This window comes from Salvelinus namaycush, chromosome 20 (genome assembly GCF_016432855.1).
Source record: "Salvelinus namaycush isolate Seneca chromosome 20, SaNama_1.0, whole genome shotgun sequence".
NCBI lineage: Eukaryota > Metazoa > Chordata > Actinopteri > Salmoniformes > Salmonidae > Salvelinus > Salvelinus namaycush.
Window position 1 is genome coordinate 14,095,962 of NC_052326.1, and position 19,504 is coordinate 14,115,465.

At 43.3% G+C, this 19,504-nt stretch overlaps 1 protein-coding gene across 2 annotated transcripts in view; it reads left to right on the top strand.

Moving 5' to 3' along the window:
* LOC120065685 (inositol 1,4,5-trisphosphate receptor type 1-like) overlaps positions 1–19,504 on the top strand; it is a 133,213-nt gene that overhangs the window by 19,160 nt on the left and 94,549 nt on the right. The window contains exons 3-10 of one of the 2 annotated variants that reach the window (XM_039016756.1): positions 8,791–8,906; positions 9,430–9,516; positions 12,830–12,988; positions 14,747–14,845; positions 15,903–15,986; positions 16,097–16,243; positions 19,081–19,176; positions 19,445–19,489. In XM_039016756.1, the coding sequence (XP_038872684.1) occupies positions 8,791–8,906; positions 9,430–9,516; positions 12,830–12,988; positions 14,747–14,845; positions 15,903–15,986; positions 16,097–16,243; positions 19,081–19,176; positions 19,445–19,489 (833 nt within the window). The remainder of the gene's footprint in view (positions 1–8,790; positions 8,907–9,429; positions 9,517–12,829; positions 12,989–14,746; positions 14,846–15,902; positions 15,987–16,096; positions 16,244–19,080; positions 19,177–19,444; positions 19,490–19,504) is intronic. The other variant, XM_039016757.1, reaches the window with a different exon arrangement.

The following is a 19,504-nucleotide window of genomic DNA, read 5'->3' on the forward strand; positions in this document are numbered from 1 at the left end:
TACTGTAGGTCACCGGAGTTTTTGTCTGAGGGGTAGGCCTACAAGAGTATTGGTAGACATTGGCAGCAGGGTCCATTCCTATCTCCAGCTCCTTTTCCCACTGACCTCCCTGCCTTATTTGGCAATGCTGTCTAACTGGTGAAAAATGAAGAGGAAGGAAGAATTCTGCTTTTAGGAAAGAGAGCAAATCTCAGATGCACGTAATTAGAGACTAGGCTACCTAGGAACTTTTTAGTCGTCTTGATCCTGCCCTCCCTGCTAAACATCTGTCCTAAATGTTAATATTTTTCTCTTTGTCAGAAATAGAGCACAAGGTCCTGCACGGGTTAATCCCCCTTGACTTTTCCCACCATGTCCAGCCCTGTCTTGTGCTTTTGTATTATAATAATACACCATGGTGTTTGATTAGATACAAGACCAGGCAGTTCATTTTAGCAAGACAAGTGCAAAGTGTGTTCATGCCACAGTACAGAAGGAAAACCATATGCTGATTTCCTGGAACCAAACCAGACCTTACATCTCTGACATACAGAAGCACACTCACTCAGGGAGCAGCATTCTGTGCTTGGTTGGAGATTGATCAATACTCAACTGTGATATTAAACTCAGCAAAAAAAGAAACATCCTCTCACTGTCAACTGAGTTTATTTTCAGCAAACTTATTAACATGCATAAATATTAGTATGAACATAACAAGATTCAACAATTGAGACATAAACTGAACAAGTTCCACAGACATGTGACTAACAGAAATTTAATAATGTGTCCCTGAAAAAAGGGGGGGGGGGGTTAAAAATCAAAAGTAACAGTCAGTATTTGGTATGGCCACCAGCTGCATTAAGTACTGCAGTGCATCTCCTCCTCATGGACTGCACCAGATTTGCCAGTTCTTGTTGTGAGATGTTACCCCACTCTTCCACCAAGGCACCTGCAAGTCCCCGGACATTTCTGGGGGAAATGGCTCTAGCCCTCACCCTCTGATCCAAAAGGTCCCAGATGTGCTCAATGGGTTTGAGATCCGGGCTCTTCGCTGGCCACTGACATTCCTGCAATCAATGGGATTGAGATCTGGGCTCTTTTCTGGCCATGGCAGAACACTGACATTCCTGTCTTCCAGGAAATCATGCACATAACGAGCAGTATGGCTTGTGGCATTGTCATGCTGGAGGGTCATGTCAGGATGAGCCTGCAGGAATGGTACCACATGAGGGAGGAGGATGTCTTCACTGTAACGCACAGCCTTGAGATTGCCCGCAATGACAACAAGCTCAGTCCGATGATGCTGTGACACACCGCCCCAGACCATGATGGACCCTCCAACTCCAAATCGATCCCGCTCCAGAGTACAGGCCTCAACGTAATGCTCATTCCTTCAACGATAAACGCAAATCCGACCATCACCCCTGGTGAGACAATACCGTGACTCGTCAGTGAAGAGCACCTTTTGCGAGTCCTGTCTGGTCCAGTGACGGTGGGCTTGTGCCCATAGGCGACGTTGTTGCCAGTGATATCTGGTGAGGACCTGCCTTACAACAGGCCTACAAGCCCTCAGTCCAGCCTCTCTCAGCCTATTGCGGACAGTCTGAGCACTGATGGAGGGATTGTGCGTTCCTGGTGTAACTCGGCAGTTGTTGTTGCCATCCTGTACCTGTCCTGCCGGTGTGATGTTCGGATGTACCGATCCTGTGCAGGTGTGGTTACACGTGGTCTGCCACTGCGAGGACGATCAGCTGTCCGTCCTGTCTCCCTGTAGTGCTGTCTTCGGCGTCTCACAGTACGGACATTGCAATTTATTGCCCTGGCCATATGCCTTCTTGCAGCATGCCTAAGGCACATTCACGCATATGAGCAGGGACCCTGGGCATCTTTCTTTTGGTGTTTTTCAGAGCAGTAGAAAGGCCTCTTTTTAGTATCCATAACTGTGACCTTAATTGCCTACCGTCTGTAAGCTGTTAGTGTCTTAACGACCGTTCCACAGGTGCATATTCACTAAGTGAGCTCATCCTTCTAGAAACTGTCATCATTGGCCAGTGGAATGAGAACTTCCATAAACATGGCTAACTCGATGTTATCGCTTTTTGAAGTAGCAACATATCAGGGGCATTATCTTGTGAATTTATAAGCAAAGCCCTGCTCTAGACCTTACATGTCATGAACAAAAATGTGATTCCGCATTCTATAGGTTCTCCACATCAAGGCATGCTACCTACCAGTAAACTGCTTCAATCAATTCATTGTGCACCTGAGAAAATAGGCACCCCATTTTGCAGGCAGCTGGTCACTCACACACTCGCTGCACGGCTGCTTGACAGTTCCCTTCAGTTTGTTCCACCTGTCTAGCTAGCTAAAGAAATAACTGAACTTTAGTTAGCGAGAATATACAAAAAACTTAAAGACCGCTAGGTATAGGCCTACTGTTGTTGTTTTTGAAGTCTGATGACCCACAAGTGTCGAGACAAATAGGGAAAGATAAAAGCCTGACTCAGCAGGTACTATTAGTTAGCTAGCTAGCTGTACCAGTTTTAGCTGGCTAGCTAGTTTTTTTTATTGCGCTTGCTGGCTCGGTAATATTATATGGAAGCCAGTCACTTAATAAAATTGGGAAAGAGTCTATTACCAAAGTACAGTTGTTCCTGGAGTGCTTAAGAACTTTTGAGGCTGTAATTTCTCCAAAATACGAAATAAACGCCTGTTAAGCAGCAGTTTGTTTACTGCCATACTAGCTCTGGGCCTGGCTTCCCGATAGCTATGGGCGAGTGTTTAAAATCAAATGTATTTATAAAGCCCTTTTTACATCAGCAGGTGTCATAAAGTGCTTAAACAGAAACCCAGGCTAAAACCCCAAAAAGCAAGCAATGCAGATAGAACGGTGGCTAGGAAAAACTCCCTAGAAAGGCAGGAGCTTAGGAAGAAACCTAGAGAGGAACCATGCTCTGAGGGGTGGCCAGTCCTTTTCTGACTGTGCCGGGTGGAGACCAGGTTGACTGTGGACAGCCAGGAGTCATCAGGCCAATTAGTCCTGATGCATGGTCCTAGAGCTCAGGTCCTCCGGGAGGGCAGGGAGAGAGGGAGAATTAGAGGGAGCATACTTAAATTCACACAGGACACCAGATAAGACAGGAGAATTACACCAGATATAATAGACTGACCCTAGCCCCCCTGCACATAGACTATTGCAGCATAGATATTGGAGTTTGAGACGGGGGGGGGGGGGGGGTCGGGCGACACGGTTTCCCCGTCCAACAATACCCCTGGACAGGGCCAACCAGGCAGGATATAACCCCACCCACTTTGCCAAAGCACAGCCCCCACACCACTAGAGGGATATCAACAGACCACCAACTTACTACCCTGAGACAAGGCGGAGTATAGCCCACAAACATCTCCAACACCGCATGAACCCGAGGGGGCGCAAAACCGGACAGGAAGATCACATCAGTGACTCAACCCATTCAATTGACGCACACCTCCTAGGGACGGCATGGAAGAGCACTAGTAAGCCAGTGACTCAGCCCCCGTAATATGGTCAGAGGCAGATAATCCCAGTGGAGTGAGGGGAGACGGCCAGACAGAGACAGCAAGGGCGGTTTGTTGCTCCAGTGCCTTGTCGTTCACCTTCGCACCCCTGGGCCAGACTACACTTAATCATAAGCTACTGAAGAGATGAGTCTTCAGTAAAGACTTTATCCGGGTAGCCGGAGAGTAGAGCATTGCAGTAGTCTAATCTAGAAGTGACAGAAGCATGGATTAGCTTTTCTGCATCATTTTTGGACAAAATGTTTCTGATTTTTGCAATGTTACGAAGATGGGAAAAAGCTGCCCTTGAAGTATTCATGATATGTTCGTCAAAAGAGAGATCAGGGTCCAGAGTAATGCAGAGGTCCTTCAGTTTTATTTGAGACGACTGTACAACCATCAAGATTAATTGTCAGATCCAACAGCAGATCTCTTTGTTTCTTGGGACCTAGAACTAGCATCTCGGTTTTGTTTGAGTTTAAAAGTCAAAACATTTGTCACCATCCACTTCCTTATGTCTGAAACACAGGCTTTCAGGGTAGGCAATTTTGGGGCTTCACCATGTTTCATCGAGATGTACAGCTGTGTGTTGTCTGCATAGTAGTGAAAGTTGACATTGTGCTTCCGAATGACATCAGCAAGAGGTAGAATATATATATATATACTGTATATAGTGAAAACAATAGTGGTCCTAAAACGGAACCTTGAGGAACAACAAAACATACAAATTAAATCAAATTTTACTGGTCACATACACATGGTTAGCAGATGTTATTGCGAGTGTAGCGAAATGCTTGTACAAATGATTTGTAAGAGTTTAATTCATCATTGCTGAAGTGAAAGCCATCCTCTCTTGGGGAATGCTGATTTTTACTTAGCTTTGCGACAGTATCGGAAAATAAATGTTGGATTGTTCTTATTCTCCTCAATTAGGTTGGAAAAATAGGCTGATCGAGTTGCATTGAGGGCTCTTTAATATTGTACGGTACTGACTTTCCAAGCTCTTTTCTGGTACTGTCTTTCCGTTCCAATTTTCTGGAAACTTGCTTCAGGGCTCGAGTATTTTCTGTATACCAGGGAGCTCATTTCTTGTGACAAATGTTTTTTGTTTTTAGGGGAGAGACTGCATCTAGGGTATTACGAAAGGTTAAATTTAGATCCCCAATTAGGTGGTTAACCGATTTTTATACTCTGATGTCCTTGGGTAGGTGGAGGGAGTCTGGAAGGACATCTAGGAATCTTTGGGTTGTCTGAGAATTTATAGTGCGGCTTTTGATAATCCTTGGTTGGGGTCTGATCAGACTATATGTTGCGATTGGAAACGTAATAAGATGGTGGTCCGATAGTCCAGGATTATGAGAAAAAACATTTAGATCCACAATATTCGTTACACAGGACCTTAATTAGATCTAGGGTATGACTGTGGCAATGCGTGGGTCTGGAGACATGTTGGACAAAACCAACTGAGTCGATGACCAAAACAAACTGAGCCGAAAGCCTTTTGGAGTGGGTCTGTGGACTTTTCCATGTGGATATTGAAGTCACCAAAAATGGGAATATTATCTGCCATGACTACAAGGTCCGATATAAATTCAGGGAACTCAGTGACGAATGCTGTATATGGCTCAGGAGGCCTGTAAACAGTAACTATGGAGAACAATATCCCTATACTCTCTACATTTGCCAGTTTTAGCCTTAGCCAGCACCCTCTTCAGATTAGCTTTTATGTCTGTAGCCCTGCCCCCTGGTAAACAGTGTTTGATCGCTGGATTATTCTTTTGAAGTCTAATATTGCGGGTAATGGAGTTGCCAATGACCAGGATTTAAAATTTGTCAGAGCTATTGGTAGGAGGCTTCGGTGGCTCAGACCAAATCGTAACGGGTGGAGGAGAGACCTTAGAAGGCTCGGCATCTGACTCTGACTCATTGCTTAATGGGGAGAACCTGTTTTAAAGTTGATGTTGGCTGAATTAGCGACACCAGTTGAGCATGCCAACAGCATTTCTTACCAGAAGCCTTGAAAAAATTGTCCAGCTGCGGGGACTGTGCGGGGGGGGGGGATTTATACTACTATCTGTACTTACTGGTGACAAATGCTGTTTCATCCTTTCCTACACTTAAATTGCCCTTGCCTATCGATTGCATATGAAGCTGGGCTTGCAACTCGGCTATCTTCACCATGAGGCGATAGTTCTCCTGTAGATTATGAGTACAGCGACTGAAATTAGATGGCATAGTGTTAATGTTACTATTTAACTTTTTGGCTGGTGGAGATCCTGTAGAAACATGTCCAGATAAAGCATCCGGGGTGGAAAAAGTTGTAAAAAAAGTATCAAGTTCAGCGAGGAAAAAAGTTAAACGTTGGTAAGTGGGTTAAATGCATAATTTTTATTAAACGGTTATTAAAAGTTAAAAAAAATAAGTTTGGCAGGTAGCAACAAGCAGCACGGAGGCAACGCAGAGATGTGATGTCACAGTTAATTTTAAAGATGCATCGTTCTTATAATGGCCAAACAACTCACATCACATAGGGAGAACTTTCAATAAGTGAGTTGTTGGAGCATGTGTTGATACTGATAGGATCGAAAGACATGCAGCGCTGATCTCGGATCAGCTTTCTTCATTCAAATCTTGAACTGAACTTAACCTTAACATTATAATTATTCTACAATACTGGTGACGGATCAGCTCTTAGAAATATATTATTGCCTATTTGGCTGGCTGCAAACCTTGCTGCTTATTCTAATGCTTACTGTCACGGTCGTCATAATGAGGAGACCAAGGCGCAGCGTGGTAAGCGAACATAACTCTTTAATAAAAGAGAGAACACTGAACTAAACAAAACAACAAAACGAACTGTGAAGCAATATGGCTAGTACAGAACAGGCAACTAAACATAGAATAACAACCCACAAAATACCCAAGGAATATGGCTACCTAAATATGGTCCCCAATCAGAGACAACGATAAACAGCTGCCTCTGATTGAGAACCAATCTAGGCAACCATAGACATATAAACACCTAGACTAGAAAAACCCCTAGACATACAAAACCCCCTAGACAATACAAAAACTAAACAAACCACCCATGTCACACCCTGACCTAATCAAATAATAAAGATAACTAAGGTCAGGGCGTGACACTTACCCTATAATGATGCACTAAGTCACAGATTTGGCACATCATTGCCCACATGTTGTTACACATTATGAAATATATTGAGGGGAAAATTACAGACAGTAGCATACAATAAGTAAAATAGAACTCAATTGATTGAACATGAAATGTATTTCAATATGATCTAAAAACTGTATATAGGCCTATGTAGCCTATACTGTATTTATATTTTATTTGCAGTCATCTCAGTTTTCATTCATCTTTTTATTCTTTGCTTGTTTGTAACCATTTCAAAGACCGTTTGGAGATTTAGTGGTGCTGCTATGAAGGTTCTAAAAATTAATTTAGCCCTAAAATGATTTTGGGAAACTGGGCCCAGAACAAAAATTCAGCCGACATTGAATGCATGAAGTGAACACTGTGCTGGTAGTGAACTACTTTGTTAAAGGCAATGTCAGAAGTTCCTTCTGGAACTGAAGTTCTAGTGTATTGTGGGCATCTATTGCAAATTTCAAGGTTCCAGAGTTATTGGGATTCCATTGAAATGACTCTGAGATTGGTCAGTAATAGATATGGATGTAGAACAATGGAGCTCTCGTGTGGTTCTGAAAGTCCTATCAGTCATGGCTACAGTTCCCCCTGCACAGTGAGAGGATAGCATTCTCTCGCAGTGTTTTACAGGCTTTGCATTTGAAGTATAGCAGAGTCTATTGAGGGCAATTCAAGAGATGACCTCAAGTGATGACATGACCAAGTGCTATGGCATCAGCATGTTTCAACCTTATTTGCCTAAGTTTCCTCATGGGGCTTCAAGGTTGGTTTGGGATGGAGCAGTGTACGTCTTCACCCCACCTCTCCAGCCTCTCACAGGCCTCATCACTCCTCCAGGTAGCCACAGCAACAGGACTGAGACTCCATGCAAGACTCCGTGTGCCTGAGCACTGAACAGAGGGAAAGTGTACCTGGCTAAATCCTAAGATCCCTGTTGAGTATTAATAGCCCTGTTAAGCTATTTAAAAGGACTGGTTTCCATGGAGCTTTAACCCAGCGTTTTAAACCTCACTTCTTCCCCTCTGATGTGGGATTGGTATATTGCAACAGTAATTGCTTTGGTGACATGTCTGACACTTAGGTGTGTTTCTCTAGGAAATATTACTCCCTGCTAGGACAACTCATTCCTGTCAGTGATAGACTGTCTCTGATTGTATTCATACACTTCTCAGAGAGCTGTGATAACATGGACGAAAGGAGAAGGCGATGGTATTTGAAGAATGTCACCTGTTGACCCTTTTATCATTGGATCATCACAGTCTGGCAGAGTATGCTGTATTTAACGTGACTGTGACAATTCTGTACTAAGTATTATATATAGTAGTACATTATTATATTATTTAGTACAGTGGGCCTGCTGTGTAAACTTCCATTTATTTGATCTAAAGCAGCATTGTTTTAAGCATTTCAATGGCCTGTTTTATGTTGATTCCTGTCTGTTCCTCAATATTTGCACTGTGGGTTGTGTCATACTGTACCCTGCCATTTCCTGCACAGTTTGCCAACTGTTGTTAAAAAAAGAAAAGACACAACCCTTCCTTCGTACTGTGTATCATTTGCTTACACCCCTCCCAATTCTGTCCTCCTATCCTAATTCCCCTAACATGGTCTTCTTCACTCCATAAACCCACTTCCTCTCCCTCGCTCATTTACCTATCCCTCTCTCCTATTGTCCCTGGCTCTCTTTTCTTCACCTCCTCCTGTGCTTATCCATCTCGCTCTTCCCTCTCCCCCACCATGCATCCCATGACAGCTAATCCCTGTACTGTGGCGTTTGTTGGACGAGTTTTGTGGTGGCGCTTGGTGCTCACTGGAACAGCAGTTTTTTACACCTGTCACAGATAATCAGGTCCCCCATTGTGCCTTGCCGGTAGCCAGCCTCGGGGACTGGAGGAGGAACTAGGGTTTTCTGTCAGGACTCACCATCATCCTGTTGTATTGATTTAGAGATATTCATGTTCTTGTTATACTGACAGCCAATTACTCCTCCATGCCCTTTTGGTAAATATTCCCACCACTTTATTCATCATGCACTCAATGTTATGGATTTGATGATAAATCAGCACATCTTTTCTCTGACTCTCCTTCTCTGTTCTTCTTTCCAGACTGCCTTTTCAAGCTGTGCCCCATGAACAGGTACTCTGCACAGAAACAGTTCTGGAAGGCAGCAAAACCAGGGGGAAACAGCACCACTGACACAGTACTACTGAACAAGCTCCACGTGAGTACCCTCATCCCAATGGTTTCTATTCATTGTTCTCTAACTCAACTGCTTCCCATTCTGCTTTCCGGTTCTAATCTGCATGCGTTGCCGTGTTGTTGAGGTCAAGAAAATCATTACAAGTGAGACACTCCACTTTTATTACACGCCATAAAGCCAGATCGGTATTTCATAAAGTACTGCATCTTATTCTTAATGTGTTTTTGGAGCACTAAATCTAAAGGCATGGACAGACCGGTAGGATTGTCGAGCGTCTCCGGCCCAAGAGTACTTCACACCTCTGAACAGAGTACTGGCCGTAATTTTCATACCAAGTGCAAACCGATTCTACATGTAGAAACAAGTGAAAATGATGGCAATCACCAACGGTGGGTGGTATTTAAACACACCGCGTAGACAGGAAGCGAATGAATAGCGAACAACCGGCCCCAAACTGTGCAGACCGACAATCGGTCTGTTGAGTTTTCTCTTTCGTTTGTGGCTATTGTATTGTCTGACATAATATTTTATCCCTATGTTTCAGCATGCTGCTGATCTGGAGAAGAAACAGAATGAATCTGAGAACCGAAAGCTGCTAGGAACTGTAATCCAATACGGAAATGTAATTCAGGTATGACCAGGAAGAGTAAGGGTAACGTGGTAACAATGAGATTGAGTTTGGTATAGCCATACCATGACAGTGTCATTAAGGTTAGTGAAGAGCCTGGAGCAGAAAGGCAATACAGCTCCTCCATTAATGCAGACAATTATCATCCAGGCCTTATCCTCTGCATATTTGACCAGTGAAAGTTTACTACACAGAAGTGAGATTATCATGTCACAGGGAAACCGGTCTAATGGACCACTAGAAGTAGATGTACTCTATAGTAGGGGAGAGTGGGTTAAGTTGAGGTCCCTTGTTTCTAGGAAACAATACAGAAAACCAATAATTTGACCAAATATTTAGGAAGAGGTCATCATTTTGTGGAGTCTGTGAAGGAAGAAACCACATGGAAAGCAAGTTTGGTCCCAAAAATGTATTTTCACCAAGTCAAATGAATGTATTGTGTTAGAGGTTTAATGATGCTTGTATCTAAACCAAAGTAGATATTTATTTATATTTATCTATTGATCAGTTGGGGTCTCTATAAGCTTCAATATGAGTTCCTAAACCTAGCATGAAAGTGTATCCTTGTAGCTGTGGGGGCTAATATAGTCAAAATGTTTGCCTTGGGGTAAGTTGAGCCAATGGAAGTTCAGCAAATTGAAGTGTTTTCTTCCCAGGTGTAATGCAAGGCATTATAGCTGGGATATGAGGTAAGAACAGGGCCTGGAATATGTTAAAAGTTAGGTGTTAAGCCTGTGTTAAAAGATGCTTAAAATGATTAATTTACAAAAAAGTCCTATACTACTTGTCCTATACTACTTGTGTTGAAAACTGTAATGTTCACATGAATTCACATTTTTTGTGGGGGGGATACACAACATCCTGCAATATATGTAGATATCTTTGTTAGAAAGAATAAACATTTTTCCTTGAAGGAGTGACGCTGAATGTAAAAATGTAAAACTTACCCAACTCTCCCCTATGTCAGTTGGTGTCAAGTGACAGACCCATTGTATTAGCGATATCTATCATCTAAAAAGGCAAAACACCTGCATATATTTTAGGACAGCTATCTCCTGAAAAATGGTGCTCATGCTTTCAGAACTGTATTTGAGGAAGTTGTACAGTAGGCCAATGGGGTTTATGTGTTTTAGGGGTGTGGTGACAGGAAAGGTATTGAGGGCAGTAGGGTACAGCTGTGCTCCTCTGCCAGTGTTTAATATTTAACACAGTCTTACTACACTAGTAAGTGGGTAGCTACAACACTTGAGAGAATGCATTGTAAACGCATATATCTGTAATTGTCTGAGACATTTTGAACTACTCGTTTTTTCAGTCCCTGCTTTCTCCCTCAAAACAAACAACCACAACCAGAAAGGTTGGTTAAGGTCTAGTCTCACAGTACCAATCAAATGTATTTATAAAGCCCTTTTTACATCAGCCGATGTCACAAAGTGCTATACAGAAACCCAGCCTAAAACCCCAAACAGCAAGCAATGCAAATGTAGAATACCTGTTTGAGGCGGCGAGGCTGGTTGAGGTCAATAGTGTAAACATGCCTGATTTATGTCTTAGTTGAAATTATGGAGCAAAGAAGGTCATGAGAAATAAACTCAGCAAAAAAAGAAACGTCCTCTCACTGTCAACTGCATTTACTTTCAGCAAACTTAACATGTGTAAATATTTGTATGAACATAACAAGATTCAACAACTGAGACATAAATTGAACAAGTTCCACAGACAAGTGACTAACAGAAATTGAATAATGTGTCCCTGAAAAAAGGGGGGGTCAAAATCAAAAGTAACAGTCAGTATTTGGTGTGGCCACCAGCTGCATTTAGTACTGCAGTGCATCTCCTCCTCATGGTCTGCCACAGATTTTCCAGTTCTTGCTGTGAGATGTTACCCCGCTCTTCCACCAAGGCATCTGCAAGTTCCCGGACATTTCTGGGGGGAATGGCCCTAGCCCTCACCCTCCGATCCAACAGGTCCCAGACGTGCTCAATGGGATTGAGATCCGGGCTCTTCGCTGGCCATAGCAGAACACTGACATTCGTGTCTTGCAGGAAATCACACACAGAATGAGCAGTATGGCTGGTGACATTGTCATGCTGGAGGGTCATGTCAGGATGAGCTTGCAGGAAGGGTACCTCATGAGGGAGGAGGAATTCTTCCCTGTAACGCACAGCGTTGAGATTGCCTGCAATGACAACAAGCTCAGTCCGATGATGCTGTGACACACCGCCCCAGACCATGACTGACCCTCCACCTCCAAGTCGATCCCATTCCAGAGTACAGGCCTCGGTGTAGCGCTCATTCCTTCGACGATAAACGTGAATCCAACCATCACCCCTGGTGAGTCAAAACCGCGACTCGTCAGTGAAGAGCACTTTTTGCCAGTCCTGTCTGGTCCAGCGACGGTGGGTTTGTGCCCATAGGCGACGTTGTTGCCGGTGATGTCTGGTGAGGACCTGCCTTACAACAGGCATACAAGCCTTCAGTCCAGCCTCTCTCAGCCTATTGCGGACAGTCTGAGCACTGATGGATGGACTGTGCGTTCCTGGTGTAACTCGGCAGTTGTTGTTGCCATCCTGTATCTGTCCCTCAGGTGTGATGTTCAGATATACCGATCCTGTGCAGGTGTTGTTACACGTAGTCTGCCACTGCGAGGATGATCAGCTGTCCGTCCTGTCTCCCTGTAGCGCTGTCTTAGGAGTCTCACAGTACGGACATGCAATTTATTGCCCTGGCCACATCTACAGTCCTCATGTCTCCTTGCAGCATGCCTAAGGCACGTTCATGCAGATGAGCAGGGACCCTGGGCATCTTTATTTTGGTGTTTTTCAGAGTCAGTAGAAAGGCCTCTAGTGTCCTAAGTTTTTATAACTGTGACCTTAATTGCCTAAGCTGTTAGTGTCTTAACGACCATTCCACAGGTTCATGTTCATTAATTGTTTAGGTTTCATTGAACAAGCATGGGAAACAGTGTTTAAACCTTTACAATGAAGATCTGTGAAGTTATTTGGATTTTTATGAATTATCTTTGAAAGACAGGGTCCTGAAAAAGGGACACTTTTTTTGCCGATTTTATATCTGAACAAGTGCCTTGGATTATTCTTATATATATATTAATAATAATAATCCAGGGGGAGAAAAGGTGCCATTCCTTTGGGGATTTCTAGGAATGGCCACTGTGCCATTATTTGATATCTAACTCCAAATCTCCTTGTAGATATACTCCATGATAGACTCAGACTGTGACATACATCTGTACACTTATTATGTTTACATGCATGTATGAGTTTATAACTGTGTCTGTTGTTTGCCACTGTTTCAGCTGTTGCACTTGAAAAGCAATAAGTACCTGACAGTGAATAAGCGACTCCCTGCCCTGTTGGAGAAGAATGCAATGAGGGTGACGCTGGACTCTGCAGGCAACGAGGGCTCCTGGTTTTACATTCAGCCCTTCTACAAACTGCGCTCCCTGGGAGACAGTGTGAGTGTCTAGCCCAGGGTTGGCTGTAGTGTGAGTCAAAGGTCAGATAGGAGGTCTTGTCATGTCTCTCTATAGAACAATGGTAAAGCCCAGACAACAGCCTTTCCTCTCAAGAGCAAGACGTGATGCTCATTGATTGTTCTGATTCATAGCTATCAGTATTGTTCTCTTCAGGTTTCAATTTCTTAATTGGTGGATATGCTTAGCATTTTAACATTTAACCATTCAGGCTAGCTGGTCAAAGTTGTATTGTCAGTAGATATCTAGATAAAGAGTGATTAAGAGCTTAACATGTAAAGATCTCACTGAAAGTTCACATGATGAGTCTGGCACACAAGATTCTTAAAGCTCCTGGCGTCAGTGGCCACAGCAAAAATCATTACCACAGGGATCTCTCGGACAGCACTCCTCTATTAACGCTTGATGCCGCTTAAGCTTACCTGCTTTATAAATAGAATCAGGGGTGTATAGAATTGACAAGTTGTATGAATACATGAATATATCATTACCTATTTTGACATTGTGATGGCTTCAGGGTGTGTACTAGTTCAATTGCAAGTAGGCTACCGTAGGTAAGTTCATTAGCTTTAGCCATTAGGGTATTTCTGGCTGAATGATTCCTGTGCTGATGAGATGGTCCAGTGTGGCCACCTAGTGCTTGGTAGCCAACATGGTCTGATGTGAACAAGTCAACCAATGTGTTATCATTATTTGCCTGGTGTTACATAGCACCAAGCACTAGTTATATACATTAAGAGGATAGTGGATGTTGACAGGAATGAATCATGCGGTGGTAGTTCTCAGACCTGTGTGGCAGGACATCCCGTGCGTCAGCAGGATTTCACCTGGCTGTTATAAGACCACAGCTGTTCTCTTTCATTGTGCAATCAACTGTTGCCAGAAGTCGAGAGCTTCTGGTTATCTTGAAGGGCACCTTTCCTCTGCTCTAAACTAATCTGACCCCTCCCTGTGTGCGTGTGCCTGAGCTGCCATGTGTAGCAGCTCTGCTGGGGCCTCTGTAGATCAGCACACTCTGGAGAACACTGATGTATGTACAAATGCTATCAGTGGTTTTCTACATGATCATATATATGATAATGATGGCAGTTACATGCACACAATAAAGTGATTATTGTGGATGCATATTTAATATAATGGTTCGATTAAAACGTTTACATGCTTTGTAAGAAGCATGGACGCATCTGAAATCCATCTACCTGAATGCACTCTGAAAATGCAGGAAATCGGCAATCAATATTAACGTTCTACCACAGGGAACATGTTATTTTGGGGAAGCATATTTGATTCTGAGTTGGGACATATAAAGTTTTTAAGTGAATACTACTACCTCTAAGATGCATACATTCAGTTGTTCTGAACTCACTTCACTCGCCCAAAAGGAGGAGGCTCTCGGCTGGTGCGAGCACCTGCGCAGCTAAAATACACCGCTGGAATGCAGATTTTTAAGGTGTTTACATGTCCTAATAATTTCGAAATAATGCTCAGAAAAGCAGCGTATGCTTACTTAGATTTTGACCTCACGACAATTAGGATAAGCAGAGTAAGGTGTTTATATGACTATTGCAAAATCAGCCTACTGCCATAATCAGTTTAATATTGAATTATTAGTGTTAGTTGTGTCTCTGTGTCCATGTCTCTGTGTGTACATGTGTGAGCGTGTGTGGCCGTGATATTCTGTGTAGTTGATTATACTGTGTGTGTATAATAATACTAATGATTGCTCCCCGGTCTGTCTAGGTGGTGATTGGAGACAAGGTGGTTCTTAACCCTGTGAACGCTGGACAGCCCCTTCACGCCAGCAGCCATCAGCTGGTGGACAACCCAGGATGCAATGAGGTAGAGTACATGTTTCATCTTGTGGAACAGAATCCATATTGGGAAAGTCTCTATTGTTTTATTAACCAAGGTGTCCCTGAACATTTCACTTCCTTGAGTAGTGCAGGTTTTAACTATGCTGAGAACTGTGCTTTGTTATTGTTCATTCTGTCCTCTCAAAGATGAGGAAATGCATTCATTAGTTCCTGTTTTATTTTTGTTGCGTACTAATCATCCTTGCTATATGTGAAGAATGGAGTGTAAAACGGCCATATTGTCTTGAATTAATGAAGTGATGGTTGTTTATGCTAGTCCATACACCATTCTTAAAGCTCAACAGCCATAAATGAAAAATGACAGTGTACGAAACATTAGGAACACCTTCCTAATATTGAGTTGCACCCCCTTTTGCCCTCAGAACAGCCTCAATTCGTCAGGGCGTGGACTCTACAAGGTGTCAAAAGCGTTCCACAGGGATGCTGGCCCATGTTGACTCTAATGCTTCCCACAGTTATGTCAAGTTGGTTGGATGTCCTTTGGGTGGTGGACCATTCTTCATACACACGGGAAACTGTTGAGCTTGAAAAACCCAGCAGCGTTACAGTTCTTGACGCACTCAAACCGGTGCCCCTGGCACCTACAACCATAATCAAAGGCACTTAAATATTTTGTCTTGCCCATTCACCCTCTGAATGGCACACATACACAATCCATGTCCAAGGCTTAAAAATCCTTCTTTAACCTGTCTCCTCCCCTTCATCTACACTGATGGAAGTAGATTTAACAAGTGACATCAATAAGGGATCATAGCTTTCACCTGGATTCACCTGGTTAATCTGTTATGGAAAGAGCAGTTGTTCCCAATGTTTTGTACACACAGTGCATAATTACTGAGCTCCATTCCTGCAAGCCTGTACAAACCCACATGCACAAAAAGGCGCAGGCTCATTTGTTTTGATGTCACTTTTTTAAGACAAACTTGATGATGTGAATTAAAGTCTATCCCAACCGTATAACTGAGAATTAAACCAAGTCTTTCCTGACACAACTCACACATGCTTTTCATTTTGTTTTTCAGGTGAACTCTGTAAACTGCAACACAAGTTGGAAAGTAGTTTTGTTCATGAAATGGAGTGACAACAAGGAGACTATTCTTAAAGGGGTAGGTACTCTGATTAGTTGATTGAAATGTATTGGACACAATAACACAAACAGGGTAGATGGCTCTCCTGCCCTCATTTTCCTGACTGGTGTCTGTGTTTGTGTTGCCAGGGTGACGTTGTTCGGCTGTTCCATGCAGAGCAGGAGAAGTTCCTGACATGTGACGACTTCAAGAAGAAGGAGTACGTCTTTCTCAGGACTACAGGACGCCAGTCCGCCACCTCCGCCACTAGCAGCAAGGCATTGTGGGAAGTGGAGGTGAGCATAGGACAATGAGATATTAGATACATGGTGTAATTCATGGTACACAATCACATATGACACTGATATTTAAGGATATGTTTACACGATAACTTTGCATTGCCATGACATTCTGTAGGTTGTTCCAAAGCTAGTTACCCTGAATAAGTCCTGGGGCCTCATTTATCAATTTTGCGGTGAAACTATTCTAAAATGCTACTTACAAACAGAATTTAGAATGTCCGTTTGCAAAGAAAGTGTGATTTATCAAACCATCACACGGGCATCATATGCACACTGGTAGGAGATCTCCAATGATATATACCAATATTGTTCTCAGCCTCAGTGCTTGTGCACTACCATGGCTATTTGCATTGCGAAACGCTCCTAATTAACCATATATGGTCAAAATCATCCCTTTAAAGCCTGTGGGAAATATACAACGCTGTACCATGATATACAATGGTGCAACAAAAAAAGCTAAGAAGCATAAAACTTTTCCGAGACTGAAATAAAGGTGTTGGTGTCAGAGGTTGAGTACAACCAAAAGGTTTTATTTGGCTCGCTCAGTTGTGGCTTGACCAGTAAACATTTGAACAAACAGTAGCTACAAAGAGAGGCCCATTAGGATAATTCAAGTTGCTTTAGCAATGGCAAATATACTTCAAATGAGTAGGCAACACTCACCAATAAGCCACCCATCCTCAACAGCTCTCTCCTGTAGGCGTAGAGGCCAACATTGCTGTTGTGTAGAATGAATGAGCCGTGCGTTGCACCTGGCCACCTTGCCGCCACATTCAGCAGCGTCTTTTGTGCGTCACATAACCTATCACCTGCACATTAATTGAGTTGTAGACTTTTCCATAGTTTAACTCGTTTTGGGATGGGGCTTTTATCGCTCCGTTGGTATTTGGGAACCCATAAATTGCAAAGAAACCCCTCTTGACCACAAACTGTTGTGCGATGGTGTGTGCCTGTGGCCAAACACCAGAGGGTCTTTGCAAAAAATGATATCTGATATGCCAATCTGTACTTTCTGTAAAAAGGTCCCACCTGTCACAAAAAACGTGCTCTCTGCGAAATGCAGCGTGTCTCAAACAGAGCAAGATCAGCTTTCTCGCATTCAATTTCCCATTAACTTCAACAATGGTTTCACTTTCACACTTGCCTTTTGATTTAATAATTACTGTACTTTATATGGATTATTATCATAACAAAATACACTGATGTGGTCAAATTACACTACATGACCAAGAGTATGTGGACAACTGCTTGTTGAACATCTCATTCCAAAATCATGGGCATATTTGGAGTTGGTCCCCCCTTTGCTGCTATAACAGCTGCCACTCTTCTGGGAAGGCTTTCCACTACATGTTGGAACATTGCTGCGGGGACATGGTTCCATTTAGGCACGAGCAATAGTGAGGTCGGGCACTGATGTTGGGCGATGAGGCCTGTCTCGCAGTTGCCGCTCCAATTCATACCAAAGGTGTTCGATGGGGTTGAGGTTAGGGCTCTGTGCAGGCCAGTCAAGTTCTTCCACACCAATCTTGACAAACAATTTCTATATGGACCTCGCTTTGTGCACAGGGGCATTGTCATGCTGAAACTTGAAAGGGCCTTCCCCAAACTGTTGTCACAAAGTTGTAAGCACTGAATCGTCTAGAATTTCATTGTATACTGTAGCGTTAAGATTTCCCTTCACTGGAACTTAGGGTCCTAGCCCGATCCATGAAAAACAGCCCCAGACCAATATTCCTAATCCACCAAACTTTACAGTTGGCACTATGCATTTGGGCAGGTAGCGTTCCCCTGGCATCCACCAAACCCAGATTAATCCGTTGGACTGCCAGATGGTGAAGCAGATTCATCACTCCAGAGAACGCGTTTCCACTGCTGCAGAGTCCCATGGCGGTGAGCTTTACACCACTCCAGCCGACGCTTGTGTGCGGCTGCTCGGCCATGGAAACTCATTTCATGAAGCTCCCGACGAACAGTTATTATGCTGGCGTGGCTTCCAGAGACAGTTTGGAACTCTGTAGTGAGTGTTGCAACCGAGGACAGACAATTTTTACGACCTTCAGCACGCGGCAGTCCCATTCTGTGAGCTTGCGTGGCCTACCACTTTGCGGCTGAGCCGTTGTTGCTCCTAGACGTTTCCACAATAACATCACTTAAGTTGTCCGTGGCAGCTCTAGCGAGGAAGAAATTTGACGAACTGACTTGATGGAAAAGTGACGTCCTATGACGGTGCCATGTTGAAAGTCACTGAAATCTTCAATAAGGCCATTCTACTGCCAATGTTTTCCTATGGTGATTGCATGGCTGTGAGCTCAATTTTATATAGTTGTCAGCAACGGTTGTGGCTGAAATAGGCAAGTCCACTAATTTGAGGGGGTGTCCACATGCTTTGTATATGTATGTATATGATATAGCCTGTTAAGATACTATGTTGCATGAATTCACAATGGAAATACAATGAAATCGAAGAATGATTGAATTCACACATTTTCAACATATGTTTTCCCCATTCTATAGGTTACTCTTGACAAGCAGTTCCCTCATTCCCCCACTTGGCACTGTGCATACACATGGTCATGGCTGTGTGTACATTTACATACACTCTCAAGCAAGCGTTCCCATTTTTAAATCTCACACTTTGCGTGTAAATGATCCCATACCTGGTTTACGCACATGTTTTTGCCTACACATGGTTGATAAATTAGGCCCCTGGGATGGAGAGAACCAGGTGAAACCATGTGGGTCGTCTTGTATCTTATAAGATGTTTTTACTCGTATGTTATCAGTCCAGACAGCTGTTTCTCATGCTGTCAGGTTTTGCATTCTTTTATCAGGTGGTCCACCATGACCCTTGTCGGGGCGGGGCTGGCTACTGGAACAGCCTGTTCCGGTTCAAACACCTTGCGACAGGATCATACCTGGCTGCTGAGGTGAGTCCTCTCACACCGACAGTAGTCTTATTACATGGTAGTCTACCAACCAACCACTTGCATGGCTCAGTTGATTAATACCTGGGAGTATAATGTATACAATCATCTTGTAGTGCTTCAGTATGCGATCTGAAAGTCTTAACAACGGGGCTTGATTAAGTTGGACCTGATCTACTTTCTATTCACTTATAAGAGGACTATGTATTCCCTCTTGCTTCCTCACATGTTGGAGTTAAGTATCCCATTCTGGTTCTTGATATCTTTTCAGGTGAACCCCGACTATAAGGAAGAATGTCCTGAGCCCAGATCCTCAGTAAGTCAACCAGAG